This window comes from Scyliorhinus torazame, chromosome 15 (genome assembly GCF_047496885.1).
Source record: "Scyliorhinus torazame isolate Kashiwa2021f chromosome 15, sScyTor2.1, whole genome shotgun sequence".
In the NCBI taxonomy this organism is placed as follows: domain Eukaryota; kingdom Metazoa; phylum Chordata; class Chondrichthyes; order Carcharhiniformes; family Scyliorhinidae; genus Scyliorhinus; species Scyliorhinus torazame.
Genome location: NC_092721.1, coordinates 186,055,883 through 186,072,281, shown reverse-complemented (window position 1 = coordinate 186,072,281; position 16,399 = coordinate 186,055,883). Strand labels below are relative to the sequence as shown.

General features: G+C 40.9%; 1 protein-coding gene across 3 annotated transcripts in view; it reads left to right on the top strand.

Annotated features, from left to right (window-relative positions):
• The window catches only part of ppp2r3b (protein phosphatase 2, regulatory subunit B'', beta), a 216,949-nt gene that overhangs the window by 108,550 nt on the left and 92,000 nt on the right, over positions 1 to 16,399 (top strand). For all 3 annotated transcript variants that reach the window (XM_072477286.1, XM_072477287.1, XM_072477288.1), the window contains one exon: positions 3,337 to 3,522. In XM_072477286.1, the coding sequence (XP_072333387.1) occupies positions 3,337 to 3,522 (186 nt within the window). The remainder of the gene's footprint in view (positions 1 to 3,336; positions 3,523 to 16,399) is intronic.

Below are 16,399 nucleotides of genomic sequence, written 5' to 3'. Positions count from 1 at the left end.
TCTTTACCTGTTCCAAGGTGCATTGTAATTTTGTGAAGTATCGATCACAGGCCCAGATTTTGCTCTCGAGGCAAGTGCACAGAATTGAAACATTTTCCAACTCGCTGAACCGGCCCCAGGAACAATACCCCACCCCCCCACAACCAATGGCTGGATTTTTGCTCCAAGAGGATGGGGGGGTGCTGGAGTGAAGCTCTCCTCCACCACCACCTCCCCCCACTGGAAACAGTTCAGAGGTGACCACAGGCAGCTGAGTTCCAAGACAGACTGATGCCCGAGAACTTTGTCCCAATTGTGATAAAAGTAGTTGTCGCCTTTACAACCCCTCACCCTCCACTCACTCCCCATGATCAAGGTATGCCATCTTATGTCCAGCCCACTCCTTCATGGCCCTTTGTACCCTCTGTGCCAACTTATAATCCTCTACCGTTGATTCCTTATAGCCCTTATGCCCACTTTGTGCCATCTCCAGCCAACTCATAACACAATAACGTTTGCCCATGTCAACTCATCCAGTATCCATCGTGGACCTGAAAAGTCATGCAAGTACTTAACCCTTAAAAACAAGCATTTGTATTCATAGCTGCATTTCAAGGACTGCCATTCCCTTAATATCTTGGAGCTGTCAGTCAACCTGGAAACGTACAACAACCCCTTCCCCACTGTGATGATAGGTTGTGGAAGCAGTCAAGCAGCAATAATACAATAATGATAACCCTCCAGTTATGTCAACAAACAGCTATTGAAATTACAAGCAACAATTCGTTTTTCAACTCTGAATACAATATTTTGGTTGCAAATTTAAAGAGCAGAGGATTTAAATAACTTGACTTCTTGAACGTGCCAAGGACATTATCCATCATTTACGTGCATCAATGTCACTCTTATTAGCTTGGATAAAAGACTGGCTTGCGACAGAAGGCAAGAGAGTCGGGATAAATTGGTCTGGTTGGCAAGATGTAACTAGTGGGGTGCCACATGGTTCGGTCCTCAGGCCCCAACGATTTACAATATATATCAATAACTTGGTTGTAAAGATACTACCGCCAAATTTGCAAATGAAGCTAAAATAGGTTGGATAGTAAGTTGCAATGAGGAAATAAGAAATTTACAAATGGATCTAGATAGGTTGGGTGAGTGGGCCAAAATTTGGCAGATGCCGTTTAACATGGATAAGTGCGAAGTTGTCCATTTTGGTCAGAAAAATGGAAAGGCAGTTTATTATCTAAACTTCAGAGTGCTTCAGTGCAGAGGGATTTGGGTGTCCATGTGCATGAATCTCAGAAAACTGCAGGTACAGCAGGTAATAAGAAAGGCAAATGGGAATTTGGCCTTTCTAGCTAAAGGAATAGAGTGTAAAAGTAGGGAAATGTTGCTGCAACTGTACAAGACATTGCTGAGACTGCACCTGGAGTATTGTGTACGGTTTCTGTCCCCTTATTTGATGAAGGATGTAGTTGTAGAGGAGATTCATTAGATTGAACCCGAGATGAGGGGTCTGTCTTGTGAAGAGAAATTGAACAGTTTAGGCCTATACACTCAATTTTAGAAGATTGAGAGGAGGGTAATTGAGGTGTATATAAGATGATAGAAGGTATTGACAAAGTAAATGTGGAGCAGATATTGCCTCTTGTGGAGCAGATATTGCCTCTTGTGGGACAACTTAGAATGGGAGGTCATAGTTTTAGAATAAGGGGTAGCAGATTTAAAAGGAGAAATTACTTCTCTCAAAGGGTCGTGAATCGGTGGAATTGACTAGCCCAGAGTGTGGTGGATGTCGGGACAATGAGTAAATTTAAGGAGGAATTAGACATATTTTTAATTAGTAATGGGTTGAGGGGTTGTGGAGTTGAGGCCAAGAAGAGATCAGCCGTGATTGTATTGAATGGCGGAGCAGGTTTGAGGGGCTGAATTGACTACTCCTCCTAGTTCTTACGTTCTTAAAAATGTTAAGTCATGTACTGTGGGGGAAACTGACCTCACTCCAGCAAAAATGGTGTCTGTGCATCGAGTTCAATGACCCTGATGTGTTCAGGCCATTTTGGTTAAGATGTAATCTCCACAACTCTGAAAATCATAGACTATAATCTCAGCCTTGAAGATGCTGATGCAGTCAGTGGATGATGGGCAGGTGTTGTCTGTAGATGACAATGTGAGGATTGGAGGACTTTTACAATCCACTTGGCTAGTCCAGAATTTTGTCACAAATAATCCAATGTTTCACCATTCTTTTTTTAATATTTCTGTCATAATTCAAGGATGGTAGGGCAAAACTATCCAACTCCAATTCTATCAATGGATAAATGTTCAGTTTTACTTGCCTAGAAAAAACAAAAGTTCATTTATGTAGTACCTATCATGGCCTTTAGAAAAATCAAAATCCTTCACAACCAATGAAGACTACAACTGTAATATAAAAATGCAACAGTTTGGGTGACTCACAGCACCCGGAATCCAGTTTTGATTCCAGCCTTGGGTGACTATTCCATCCGTATCTGCATGGGTTTCCTCCCACAGTCCAAAGATGTGCAAGTTAGGTGGATTGGCCATGCTAAATTGCCTTTTTAGGGGTTACAGGGATAGGGTGAGGAAGTGGGCCTTGATAGGGTGCTCTTTCAGAGGGTTGGTGTAGGCTCTTTCTGCACTGTAGGGATTCTTGAACAGTTAATTGACACGCAACCAAGGTCCCCCAAATAGAAAAACCAAGGTCCCGCAAATAGAAATGTAATAATATGTTAGTGATCTTGATTGAAAAATAAATATTGGCCAAGACACCAAGAGAACATGGCTGCTTTTCTTTGAATTGTGCCATGGGATATTTATGTTGGCAGATGGCGACAGATTAGCATTTAATCTGACAGCACATCTGACAATGCTGCACTGCTCTACCTCACTGACTTATGAGAGTTTATGCTGCAGGCTTCGGAATGGAGTTGAACTCACAAATTTCGGACTGTGAAATAGAATATAACTACAGTGAACCAATATTTACTGGCGAGTATTTATGCAGAACCTCTGAAGATTAAATGTAAATATCGCTACAGTCCAGAGGACCATATGCTGCTCTCCCCTTTGAGGACTGGTGGTGATTTAACCTGAGGGGTCAAGAGGAGGAGCAAGGTTGAGACGGCAGGGCCATCCTAATTGGTCTCAGCCGATACGGGAACTCAACCTGCGCTGTTGGCGTCCCTCCACATTGTGAACCAGCCGCTAACCAACCCTAAAATCTATTATATACTCGATTGTTCATGGTCTGTGAAAATAACAAATTTGATGGCTGACTTTCCTTATTGCATGTGCTTTTAAGCTAAATTGTCTTGTATCTGTTTCTTGCAGGTTCAAGCAAAGAAAGAGAACCTCTTGCCTCCAGCACTGAGTGAGTGCATTCCAAAGTTTTATTTTCCTCAAGGTTGCCCAAAAAGAACCCTGAATGTAGATGCAGTTATTGCCAGGATAGAAGATGCCTACACACAATTTGAAAATGAGAGAGCAACTCTGGAAGACATGGGAAAAATTGCAAAGGTAAGTACATTTTCCACTTCTTTGTGTAGTTTCGTAATATTGGTTGGATATGAGGAAAGTAATAATAATCTCTTATTGTCGCAAGTAGGCTTCAATGAAGTTACTGTGAAAAGCCCCTAGTTGCCACATTAGGAATTGAACCCGTGCTGGCATTGTTCTGCATTGCAAGCCAGCTATTTAGCCCACTGTGCTAAACCATATAACCTACTTTTTAGTTTGTTGATGCAATTTAGTTTTTGGATTGGATTCAAATTATTCAGTGTCCTCTTTCCTCCTCCCATTCATTCCCTTGTATTACAGTCATTTGTAATCTTTGCTACTAAAAACTTATAGGAGAACCTTTTGAGTACTTCAAACAGATTGTAGGTGGGTGGAGCAATTGCGCTGCCACCCAAAGTCTTTCACAAATGGTGAGAGAAATTTTGAGGGCCAGTACTAATTAGTTTAATACCAGTAATTTGTGAGCGAGCCCCACTATTCTCAATACAGGAGAATTAGTTTATTGTGACTTTTAATGGTGGCTGGCAACCTCCCTTACTTCACTTCTGTTGTCTGATTTCCCCTTGTATTAATTGGGGAGAAAAAAGCAAACCTGCCCATCCCCAGCAAATTAATGAAGAAACTGGTTGTCAATAATTTACAATATGGATTTCTTCCTCCGCTTTCAGGTTCAGATATCTGGTAATGTCTAGTCAGTTTGTTGAATAATGCTGAGTCAACTTTATTGGGATTGTTTAATATTTTGTACTGGACTTGCCAAGAACCGACCTTGATCGTTGCTGTAATTTTGTTCATTCCTTTAATGGATTGCATCGCCTATCAGTCAATACAAGAGAGCTTGGTGTTATCTATTTCTACCCTCCTACAGAATCATAGAAATTTATGACATGGAAGTAGACCACTCGACCCATTCTGTTTGCGTTGGCCAAAAAAGAGCTATCCAACCTAACCCAGCTCTTGCTCTGTAGCCATGAGGGTACGGTGCTTAAGTGCATATTCAAGTGCTGCTTAATTACAAGGAGAGCTTCTGCCTTTACTACCATTTCAGTTGGGGAGTTTCATGCTCCCGTAATCCTCTGGGTGAAAGATTTTCTCCTTAACTCACCTCTAGTTCTTTGCCAACTGCTGAGAAAATTAGGTCCTTTTTATTCTGTCCACCTGTAACTATTCACCTCAGTTAAACTCCTCGTCGCTTCCCCCATCCAATCATTCCTCATCGCCAAACATTTCCAGTCCTGGCAACATTCCCGTAAATCTTTTCTGTAGCCTCTTTAGTGCGATCACACACCTCCTGTAATGCAGCCAGAACTGTGGAAACACCAAAATGCTATTTTTAAAATTAATTGGTGACCTAAACCAGTTATCTGCTAGCATATATGGATTTTGGAATTTGTATGTTCTCCCCATGACTACGTGGATTTCCTCCACGTGCTCTGGTTTCCTCCCACAATCCACAGATGTGCGGGTTAGGTGAATTGACCATAATAAATAGCCTCTTCGTGTCCATGGATGATAGGGGCTGGTTTAGCACAGTGGGTGAAACAGCTGGCTTGTAATGCAGAACAAAGCAGCAGCGGTGGTTCAATTCCTGTACCGGCCTCCCTGAACAGACGCCGGAATGTGGCGACTAGCGGCTTTTCACAGTGACTTCACTGAAGCCTACTTGTGACAATAAGCGATTATTATTATATGTGTAGGTTAGGTTATGGAAATAGGGCGGTGTAGACAGCAGAGTGGGCATGGGTAGGATGTTCTTTCAAGGGGATCGGTGCAGACTTGACGTGCCGATTGGCCTTCTGCACTGTAATAAGGATTCTATGAAATCGAGAGGACTAGGATTAAGGAGAAATTAAGATTATTAATTATTAAGGGTGAATAAGCCTCTCTGAAATGATAAACTTAAAAGATGAACAGTGAGCAACTTTTTTAAAATGTAAATTTAGAGTACCCAATTCCTTTTTTTTCCAATTAAGGGGCAATTTAGCATGCCCTATCCACCTAACCTGCACATCCTTGAGTTGTGGGGGTGAGACCCACACAAACACTGGGAGAATGTGCAAACTCCACACAGACAATGACCTGGGGCCAGGATCGAAACCGAGTCCTCGGTTCCATGAGGCAGCAGTGCTAACCACTGTACCACCATGCCGTCCCGAACTGAGCAACTTAACAGAATTCCAACCGTACTACATGATTGGGCAAATCTTCTGCCTGCATAACTTAAATTCACATCCAGCTCACCTGCCGAGGCAAATCACCAGGTTTGCTCATTGTAGCTTTTTGATTTTGATTTGATTTGATTTATTATTGTCACATGTATTAGTATACAGTGAAAATTATTGTTTTTTGCTTGCTACACAGACAATGCATACCATACATAGGTAAGGAAGGAGAGACTGCTGAATGTAATGTTACAATCATAGCTAGGGTGTAGAGAAGGATCAACTTAATACGAGGAACATTGTTAGAGGGTTTAAAAGAGTTAGAATGAAGTTTTAAAAGCATAGAATGAGAGTAAAAGATAGAATTAGAGGGCATGCTGGGCACAGCTTGCAAGAAGTCGCCTCGCTTCAGCGCCACTGTTCTGTACCTCCCGTCTGGTTTTAAACCAATGGGGAAAAGCATGTTCGTTCAAAGCAGAAACCGAAGATGGTCTGATTTACATGTTGAATGAAGTTTGCAATTGTGGTAGTGTCTGTGCCATTATGTGAGGTATAGTTGATGTGGGCCGTTGCATATGAGGATGCATTTTGTGTAGGTGGTGTCAGCATGTCTACACTGAGACCTTTCATCTGTATTGTATATTTTTTGGGGGTTTCTTCGTATATATCTTATTAGGTGTCAGAACATTAAAAAGTACAATTGACAAAGATGAAACAATGAACAAATGATTTGTGTATACTCCGCCATCTCTACTGTTTACGCTTCATCTGATTCTGTCCTGTTTTTTAAAAATGTTTTTAATTGGATTTTGATATCTTATATTTAACAATTCTTGTTCCATATGACAAAACGGTGCCAAAAATGGAAAATTAAAAAAGACAAACCAAAACCAGCACGTATATTTACAGGCAAGTGTCTTCCCTCCTGCTGTGGCCATGACGACCCCTCCCACCTTAGTCGGCCTACATATGTTACAGTACCTAATATTGCCAGAGCACGTATTTACTGTCCAGTTACAGTTTGGTTTGGGCTTCAGCTTGTCCCCCTCATTTTCTTTGCGTGCCTTTGATTCCCCCCGCCTGCTTTTCCTTTTCCTCTTTGCCCTGTCGCTTGTTTGTGTGCCCCCCCCCCCTCCCCCCACCCTCCACCCCCCGGCCCCTTCTCTGTCCTTGTTTCTGCATTTACTTTTTCCAAATTCGCACATCTCCCAAAATTCCAAAATTAATATTTATTCCACTGATTTGTCAAGTAATACCCCCTGGGATTTTAATGCCAAATGTCTGTTCACTTGCTGATAACTTTCTGACACCAGTGCTGAAATGTAAATTAACTTCAGCCAGAGAGAAGACATTTAATGTATAATTTCCCCAAGAATGCCAAATGTTGTCTTCAGTTTACTGCTCATTACTCATATTATTTAAAAGGTTTTATACCAAATGTTGGCTGGTTTAGCACAGTGGGCTAAATAGCTGGCTTGCAATGCAGAACAATGCCAGCAGCGCGGGTTCAATTACCGTACCAGCCTCCCCGAATAGGCGACGGAATGTGGCGACTAGGGGCTTTTCACAGTAACTTCATTGAAGCTTACTTGTGACAATAAGTAGTAATTGTTATTATTATCTATTTTGCAATGATCTTGCTCTTAAATAGCAAGAGGCAGCTGAAAGATAGTATTGATACCTGTAGTTCCATTTGTAATCATACAACTCAATTCAGTATAATATAAACCTGAAATAAGTTTTATTGCTGTATAAATATGTTTGCAAGTGGAAATGTTCAGCATGTCTGGAAAAATGCTTTGAAAATAGATGCAGGAGGAGGCCGTTTGGCCCTTTGAGCCTACTCCATCATTCATTTATGATCATGGCTGATCATCAAGTTCAATACCCTGGTCCTGTCTTTCTCCCATATCCCCTGATTCCTTTAGTCCCAAGAGCTATATCTAATTCCTTCTTGAAATTACACAACGTTTTGGCCTCGACTACTTTTCTGTGGTAATGAATTCCACCGTTTTGCCACTGTCTTACCTCCGTCCTCTCTCAATTTACACCTATTCAAATAATCTACCTTCCTTCCTATTTTTGTTACCAAAATTTATCCACATTGTACGGCATCTGCTATGCATATGCCCACTCACTCAGCATGTCCAAATTCTGCTGAAGCATCTCTGTATCCTCCTCAAAGCTCACCCTCCCACCCAACTTTGTATCATCTGCAAATTTGGAGATAATACATTTAGTTCCTTGTCCAAATCATTAATATATAATGTGAACAGTCGGGGTCCTAGCACAGATCCCTGCAGTACCCCACTAATCACTCTTTGTCAATCGGAATAAGACCCATTTATTCCAGCATTTTCCTTCTTGTCTGCTAACCAGCTTTCGTTTTTTTTATAAATTTAGAGTATCCAATTCTCTCTTTTTTCCAATTAAGGGGCAATTTAGCATGGCCAATTCACCTACCCTGCATATATTTGGGGTGTGGGGGTGAGACCCACGCAGACACAGGGAGAATGTGCAAACTCCACACGAACAGTGACCTGGGGCCGAACCTGGGTCCTCGGTGCCATGAGGCAGCCGTGCTAACCATTGTGCTGCCTTGCTAACCAGTTTTTTATTCATCTCAAGACACTACTCTCAATCCCACGTGCCTTAACTTTACATAGTAATCTGCCATGTGGGACCGTAATCTGTCATGTAGGACCTTGCCGAAAGACTTCTGAAAGTCTAAATAGACCACATCCACTGGTTCTCTCTGGTCAGTTCTCCCTGGTCAACTCTACTAATTGCACCTTCAAAGAATTCTAGTAGATTTGTCGAGCATGATTTTCCTTTTGTAAATTCACGTTGACTTTGTCTGAATTTACTACTGCTTTCCAAATGCTGTACTATGAAATCCTTGATAATGGACTCTAGCAACTTCCCTACTACCAACGTTAGGCTCACTGGTCTATAGTTCCCTGTTTTCTCTCTACCTCCCTTTTTGAATAGGGGGTTATATGCGCTACCCTCCAATCTGTAGGAACCATTCCAGAGAATTTTGGAGAATGAACACCAATGGATCTGCTATTTCTAGGGCTGCTTCCTTAAGTACTCTGGATGAAGATTATCAGGGCCTGGAGATTAAGCCACCTTCAATCCCATCAATTTCCCCAAAACTATTTCTTTACTAATACTAATTCCTTCAGCTCCTCACGGAAACTTGGTGTTTCTCAACTTCCGGTATATTATTAATGTCTTCCTTTGTGAAGACAGAAGCAAAGTACCAATTTAGTTCCTCGGCCATTTATTTTTTTCCCCGATATGAATTTCCTCCCGTTTCTGACTGTAAGGGGCCTACATTCGTTTTTATCAATCGTTTGCTCCTGACATACCTATAGAAACTTTTACAGTCAGTTTTAATGTTCCCCGTGAGTTTACTTTTATAATGTATTTTGTCCTTCTTAATCAATCAATTGGTCCGCCTTTACTGAATTTAAAAACTGTTCCCAATTCTCAGGTCTATTGCTGTTTCTAGCTAATTAGTATGCTGCTTCATCTCTTTGTAAGCCATGATTTGGCCACAGTTCACCTATTCGTTCCTTGAATGCCTGCCATCGCCTATCCACTGTCCTCCTTTTCACTAATGTTTTCCACTCCATCATAACCAGCCCATGCCATCATAGTTATCTTTATTGAGGTTCAGAACCCTGGTCTCCGAATCAACTACCTCACTATCCCACGGAGTTCTAGAATATTATGGTTACTTATCCCCAGGGGTTCTCTCACAACTAAATTGCTAATTGCACAACACCCAGTTCAGAAAAGTACCCCATATATACTCCAGAAATTCTTCCTCCTATTGTTGACTCACTCAATCTATATGCAAATTAAAGTCACCCATAATCACAGATACTCCTTTATCACATTCATATCTGATTTCATATCTAATGCTATTCCAAACTTTACCACTCCAGTTTGGTGGTCTGCATACTATTCCTATGAACATTTGTTTTGCCCCTTGGTATTTCTTAACCCGACCCATGAAAATTCCACATACTCAGATGGTCAGACAGCATCTGTGGAGGGGAGAAAACCATGTTTCAAATTTTACTACTGCTTTTCATAAGATGTGGGCATCGCTGAGCGGACCAGCATTTATTGTCCATCCCTAGTTGGCCATGAGAACAAAGAACAGGAACAGGCCCTTCGGCCCTCCAAGCCTGTACCATTGTAGTGATCTGTATATCTGCTGGTATGTAAGGGGTTAACATCTGTATTATAGTGCTAGACAACCACTAGATGGCAGCACCAGATCCATGTATATAACCTACACTCCGAGGAGATTCCCGCCTCCTCCCTTATCAGGAGTGACTAGTGAGAAGAGTGTTAGAGATATAGCTTAGTTGGCACGTTTGTTTAAACATTATTTATACTTATTCTTACTTATTTAAACATCACTTATAGTTGTAGAAGAGTGAACAAACTCATAGATACTTATATTCGTTATTCAATAAATGTTATTTGCTTAATTTGAAGACTGATAGTTTTACTGAACTACAACCATCAGACTACAAACATCAGACCATTCTGGAAGTAAGCAAAAGAGTCACGACATATTGCCAACACATAATATAACATGGTACCAGGATTCAACTTTGAAAAAACTAGCTAGATAGATTAAGGAAGATCAAGAAAAGAAGAAATTAGTAGCGGCTATTTAACTGGGGAAGCGTCGCAGCAAACAGATCCTTTGCAGAAAATCACCTCGATGGTCCATGCACAAGCTTCATGTCACCTCAAGACTACTGGTAATTTAAACTCTAATTGGAAACTGTTTAAACAACAATTTCAAATCTACTTAGAAGCTACTGATTTCACTACCGCAACTGATGCTAGAAAAATTGCATTGCTTCTATAAATGGCAGGACAGCATGCAATTGAAATATATAATTCATTTCAATACTCTGAAGGTCAGGCCAAAACCAAATTTGAAGTAATATTAAGTAAGTTTGATGACCACTGCAAGATACAAACGAATGAAATATTTGAACGTTTCATATTCAACAAAAGACTGCAGAAAACAAGGGAATCATTCACTAGCTTTGTCACAGATTTGAAACTCCTAACTCAAACTTGCAACTTTGCAGAAATACATGACTCGTAAATCCGTGATCAAATTGTATATGGCATAAATGATAATTTAAGAGAAAGGCTTTTAAGACAGCAAGACCTAATGTTACAATTAGCCATAGAAAAAGCCTAACACATGAGCAGAGCAAGAATCAATACAATGAATATTATAACCATAAAAAAGGTACGAAAATCCACCACAAGGTTGAGTGTAAAAATGGTGTCGCAATCGATGAAGATGCATGTTTCGGATGGCAGCCATCTTGCGCACACGCACGCGAACCTTGCACGTGCGTACTAATTCAGAAAATGAGAGACGGAAGAGAACTGATCTGCGCATGCGCGGAAGTGTCTCATGCGTCAAAACGTCGACAACATGACGTGTTATAGATGCGGTACCGCCCATTTAAAGAGGAAATATCCAGCTCATGGCAAATAATGTTCTAAGTGTGGAAAACTTAATCATTATGCTTCGCAGTGTAGATCTACTGTACAATTTCTAACTCCTAAACAAAAATACAGGAACATCACTGTTTGGAGTATGGATTCAACAGAGAAAGCAACCAAAGAGATTTTTGTCAGACAATGACAATTATTCACTCAAATACATTTTTTGTGGGAATGATGGAAAGATGTGAGGAACCTGAAGGAAAGCCAAGCAATTCTCAGCAAGTCAATTCTGTCAACATCAACAATAAATGGAATTCTGTCGTTCAAGTAACAACTGTCCTATTTTGTTTAAACTTGACACAGGAGCTTCAGCAAATCTACTGTCAAGACTGGCTCCGTAAGATTCAAGAAGAATCTGAGATACTTCCAGTAGCTTGTAGACTGAAGAACTATAACGGCAACCTGATCTCTTCAAAAGGATCATGACATTTGACAGTCTCAAACAAACAAATCAAGAAACTCTTAAGATTTGAAATCATAAATAATGATACATTTTCACTTTTAGGAGCACAAGCATGGAAATACTTGCAGCTTGTACAACGTATATACACAGCAACTCAATTTACACCAAGTTTGGATGAAGAAATCCAACACATCTTAAATCAGTACCCTGATGTATTCCGAGGCATGGGCACATTACCGTTCCTGTATAAAATTTACTCCGGAAGGATGCCAAGCCAGTTATTCATCCGCCTAGGAGGATTCCTGCTCCTTTGCGAGAAAGGTTAAAACAAGAACTTGACCGACTTCAAACTCCAAGGTATTGTATCCTGAGTCACACAACCGACTACTGCGTGAGCTCATTGGTTTGCATAAAAAAAAGTCCAGCGATCTTCGCACCTGCATTGATCCTAAAGATCTCAATAAGAATAGAAGAAGGGAACACTATCCCATACCAAAGTGCAAAGAAATCACAAGTGAGATGGCGAAAGCACACAACTTCACGAAGTTAGACGCATCACAGGGATTTTGGCAAATGCAACTCGACGACTCGAGCAGACTACTATGTACTTTTAACATGCCCTTTGGACGATTGTGCTTCAACTGTATGCTGTTTGGTATCACATCAGCATCTGAGATATTCCACAGGATCATGTAGCAAATGACATAAGGAATTGAAGGTGTGAGGGTGTATATTGACAACATCATCATTTGGTCCACAACCAGATAAGAAGACTTTCAACGTTTAAAACAAGTATTCGAACGCATCAACCAGTTTGGATTCAAACTGAATCAAGCTAAAGTGTACCTTTGCTGCACAGTCTTCACTGATGTTCTTGGGAGATACCATTTCTCATCAAGGTGTCAGACCTGATGATGGGAAGATAGCCGCAATTCAAAACATGAAAATTCCAAAAGACAAGAAAGCTATTCTCAGATTTTTGGGCTTCGTCAATTTTCTTGGCAAGTTTATCTCCAACTTGTCAGCAAGAACAACAGCATTGAGAAATTTAATCAGAAAATCTACTATCTTTGAATGGACACAGAGACATCAAAAGGAATGGACAGATCTAAAAGCACAACTTATGACTGCACTGATACTCTCTTTCGTCGATCCGAAAAGAACAACCAAAATATCCACTGATACAAGTCAGGATGGGATAGGCGCAGTTCTCTTACAACAAGATGAACATTCTGATTGGATTCCTATAGCATATGCTTTAAGAGTAATGACAGCAACAGAATGCAGATACGCACAAATTGATGAGGAATGTCTAGGTCTATTGCCAGGAATACTCTAATTCCATGATTATGTCTATGGACTCCCAATCTTCACAGTTGAGATGGATCACAGGCCGTTGGTCCACATCATTGACAAAGATCTACACGATATGATGCCCAGACTTCAGCGAATAATGATGAAATTACGAAGGTATGATTTCAACTTAATTTATACACCTGGGAAAGAGTTAATTATTGTAGACACTTTATCACGTTCCATTGCAATAGATAGCACACTAATGGAATTTATACAAGATATCGAAGCTCAGGCTCAACCTGCATCAGACGAAAAACTACAATTAATTTAATCAGAAAAGAAAAAGGACGCTACACTTCAAAGGGTCATGCACCATCTTCAACATGGGTGGCCGAAGGGGCGTTGTCCTCAATACCGTAACATACAATCTGATTTGACAATAGCTGATGGTCTTCTATTGAGACTTGACCAAATTGTTATCCCACAATGTCTTTGTTCCGACATTCTTGAAAAGATTCACCTCAGTATCGAAAATTTAAGAGAAGAGCACAACAGGCAGTCTACTGGCCGGGAATAAACAGCGACATCACTGACATGATTATAACCTGTGAAACCTGTCAAAGACCCCAACCTGTCCAATGCAAGGAGACCCTTCAACAGCATGAAGCAGTCACATCTGCTTGGACCAAAGTAGGGATCGACCTTTTCCATTCAACTGTTCGAGATTACTCCTTAATAATGGATTATTATTCTAACTATCCAGAAGTTATGAAACTTCCAGACCTGACAGCATGGAATACCGGATACTATAATGTCGGACAATGGTCCATGTTTTGCAAGTTTGGAATGTTCAGAATTCTCGACAAACTATAACTTCAGCCATGACACATCCAGTCCTCACTACCCTCCGTCCAATGGCAAGGTAGAGAAGGGTGTTCACATAGTCAAACAGTTGATTAGTAAAGCAAATGACTCAATGTCAAATATCCATCTTGTTTTATTATCTTACAGAGCTACACCACTATCTTCAGGGCTCTTGCTGGCTCAAATGTTACTTAACAGGGATCTCAGGAGTACCTTAAATCAGACTGCAGAATCCAGACCATTTGCCTGTTCTGAAGAAGATTGAAGAACAACATTCAAAACAAAGATCGTACTATGACCAACATAAAGCTCAACTGGAACCACTGACAAAGGATGACCTTGTCGGAATCAAAAATCCAGAAGGAGGATGGTCTGCTCCAGCTACAATCATTAGACCAGCAGCTCCACGTTCCTACATAGTAAAATTGGCGGAAGGCACAATTTTCGACATAACAGGCGTGCTTTACAGAAAATTAGGCTTCACCAACCAATTTTTCCAAATTTAAACTTCACTGGCTCAATATTTCATGACAATCTGCTGCATATCCAAAAATCAGATGACGTGCACAAGACTGTCAAAATTTCATATTCACCACCTCGTCAGTTCAGAAGATGGACACAACGATGAAGAAAACCAAACAGACTGAGCTTGTAAAATATTGTATTATTGTGTCTAGTCATTACTCAAGTTTTGTATGTACAGATATACATCTCATGATTTATACTTATCTTGTTATACAATTTTCTCTGTAGCATAGAAAATGTTTATAAAAAAAGGGGGACGTAGTGATCTGTATATCAGCTGGTATGTAAGGGGTTTACATCTGTATTATAGTGCTAGACAACCACTAGATGGCAGCACCAGATCCATGTGTATATAAACTACACTCCGAGGAGATTCCTGCCTCTTCGTATCGGGAGTGACTAGTGAGCAGAGTGTTGGAGATATAGCTTAGTTGGCATGTGCAGTTAAACATTATTTATACTTATTCTTACTTTAATCGCCAGTTATAGTTGTAGAAGAGCAAACAAACTCATAGATATTTATATCCGTTATTCAATAAATGTTATTTGCTTAATTTGAAGACTGATAGTTTTACTGAACTACAACCATCAGACCATTCTGGAAGTAAGCAAAAGAGTAACAACATATTACTATCATGTAATATATCATCAGTCATGATACCAACCTTGGCCAAAACCCTCAGAACTTCATTGTGCCATATCCTCTTCACCCATCCTATCCATGTATTTGTCAAGATGCCTTTTGTATCCCATTAATGTATCTGCTTCCACAACCTCCCCTGGCAACGCGTTCCAGGCGTTCACCACCCTCTGCATACAAAACCTGCCTCTTATATCTCCTCTAAACTTTGCCCCATGGACCTTAAACCTATGCTCCTTGGTGACTGACCCCCCCACCCTGGGAAAGAGTGCCTGCCCATCCACTCTATCCATGCCCCTCATAATCTTGTAGACCTCTTATCAGGTCACCTCTCAACCTCCATCTTTCTAATGAAAGCAGTCCGAGTCTATTCAGCCTCTCCGCGTAGCTAACACCCTCCAGACCAGGCAACATCTTGGTAAATCTCCTCTGCACCCTCTCAAAAGCCTCCACGTCCTTCTAGTACTATGGAGACCAGAATTGTGTGCAATATTCCAAGTGCGGCCGTACCAAGGTTCTATACAACTGTAGTAGGACGTGCTAGTTTTTATACTTGATACCCCATCCAATGAAGGCAAGCATTCCGTATGCTTTCTTGACTCCTTGTCCACGTGTGTTGCCACTTTCAAAAGATATGTGGACCTGCATGCCCAGATCTCTCTGACTTTCTATATTCCTAAGAGTTTTGCCATTTACGGTATATTTCCCCTCTGTTAGACTTACCAAAATGCATTACCTCACATTGGGCCGGATTAAACACCCATTTGCCATTTATCTGCCCAAGTCTCCAACCTATCTATGTCCTGCTGTATCCTCTGACAATCCTCAACACTATCTGCCACTCCACCAACCTTGGTGTCATCTGCGAACTTACTAATCAGACCAGCTACATTTTCCTCCAAATCTTTTATGTATACTACAAACAACAGAGACCCCAGCACAGATCCCTGTGGAACACCACTAGTCATTCAGAAAAAACCCTCTTCTACTGCAACCCTTTGCCTTCTGTGACCGAGCCAGTTCTGTACCCATCTTACCACCTCACCTCTGATCCCATGTGACTTCACTTTTTGTACCAGTCTGCCATGAGGCACCTTGTCAATGGCTTTACTGAAGTCCATGTAAGCAACATTCACAGGCCTCTCCTCATCAATCATCTTTGTCACCTCCTCAAAAAACTCGATCAAGTTAGTGAGGCACGGCCTCCCCTTCACAAAGCCATGCTGTCTATCGGTAACAAGTCTATTTATTTCCACATGGGTTTAAATCCTGTCCCTGAGAATTCTCTCCAATAATTTACCTACTACCGACATTAGGCTCACCGGCCTACAGTTTCCAGGATTATTCCTGCTACCTTTTTTAAACAGTGGAACCACATTAGCTATTCTCCAGTCCTCTGGGACCTCACCTGTAGCCAATGAGGAT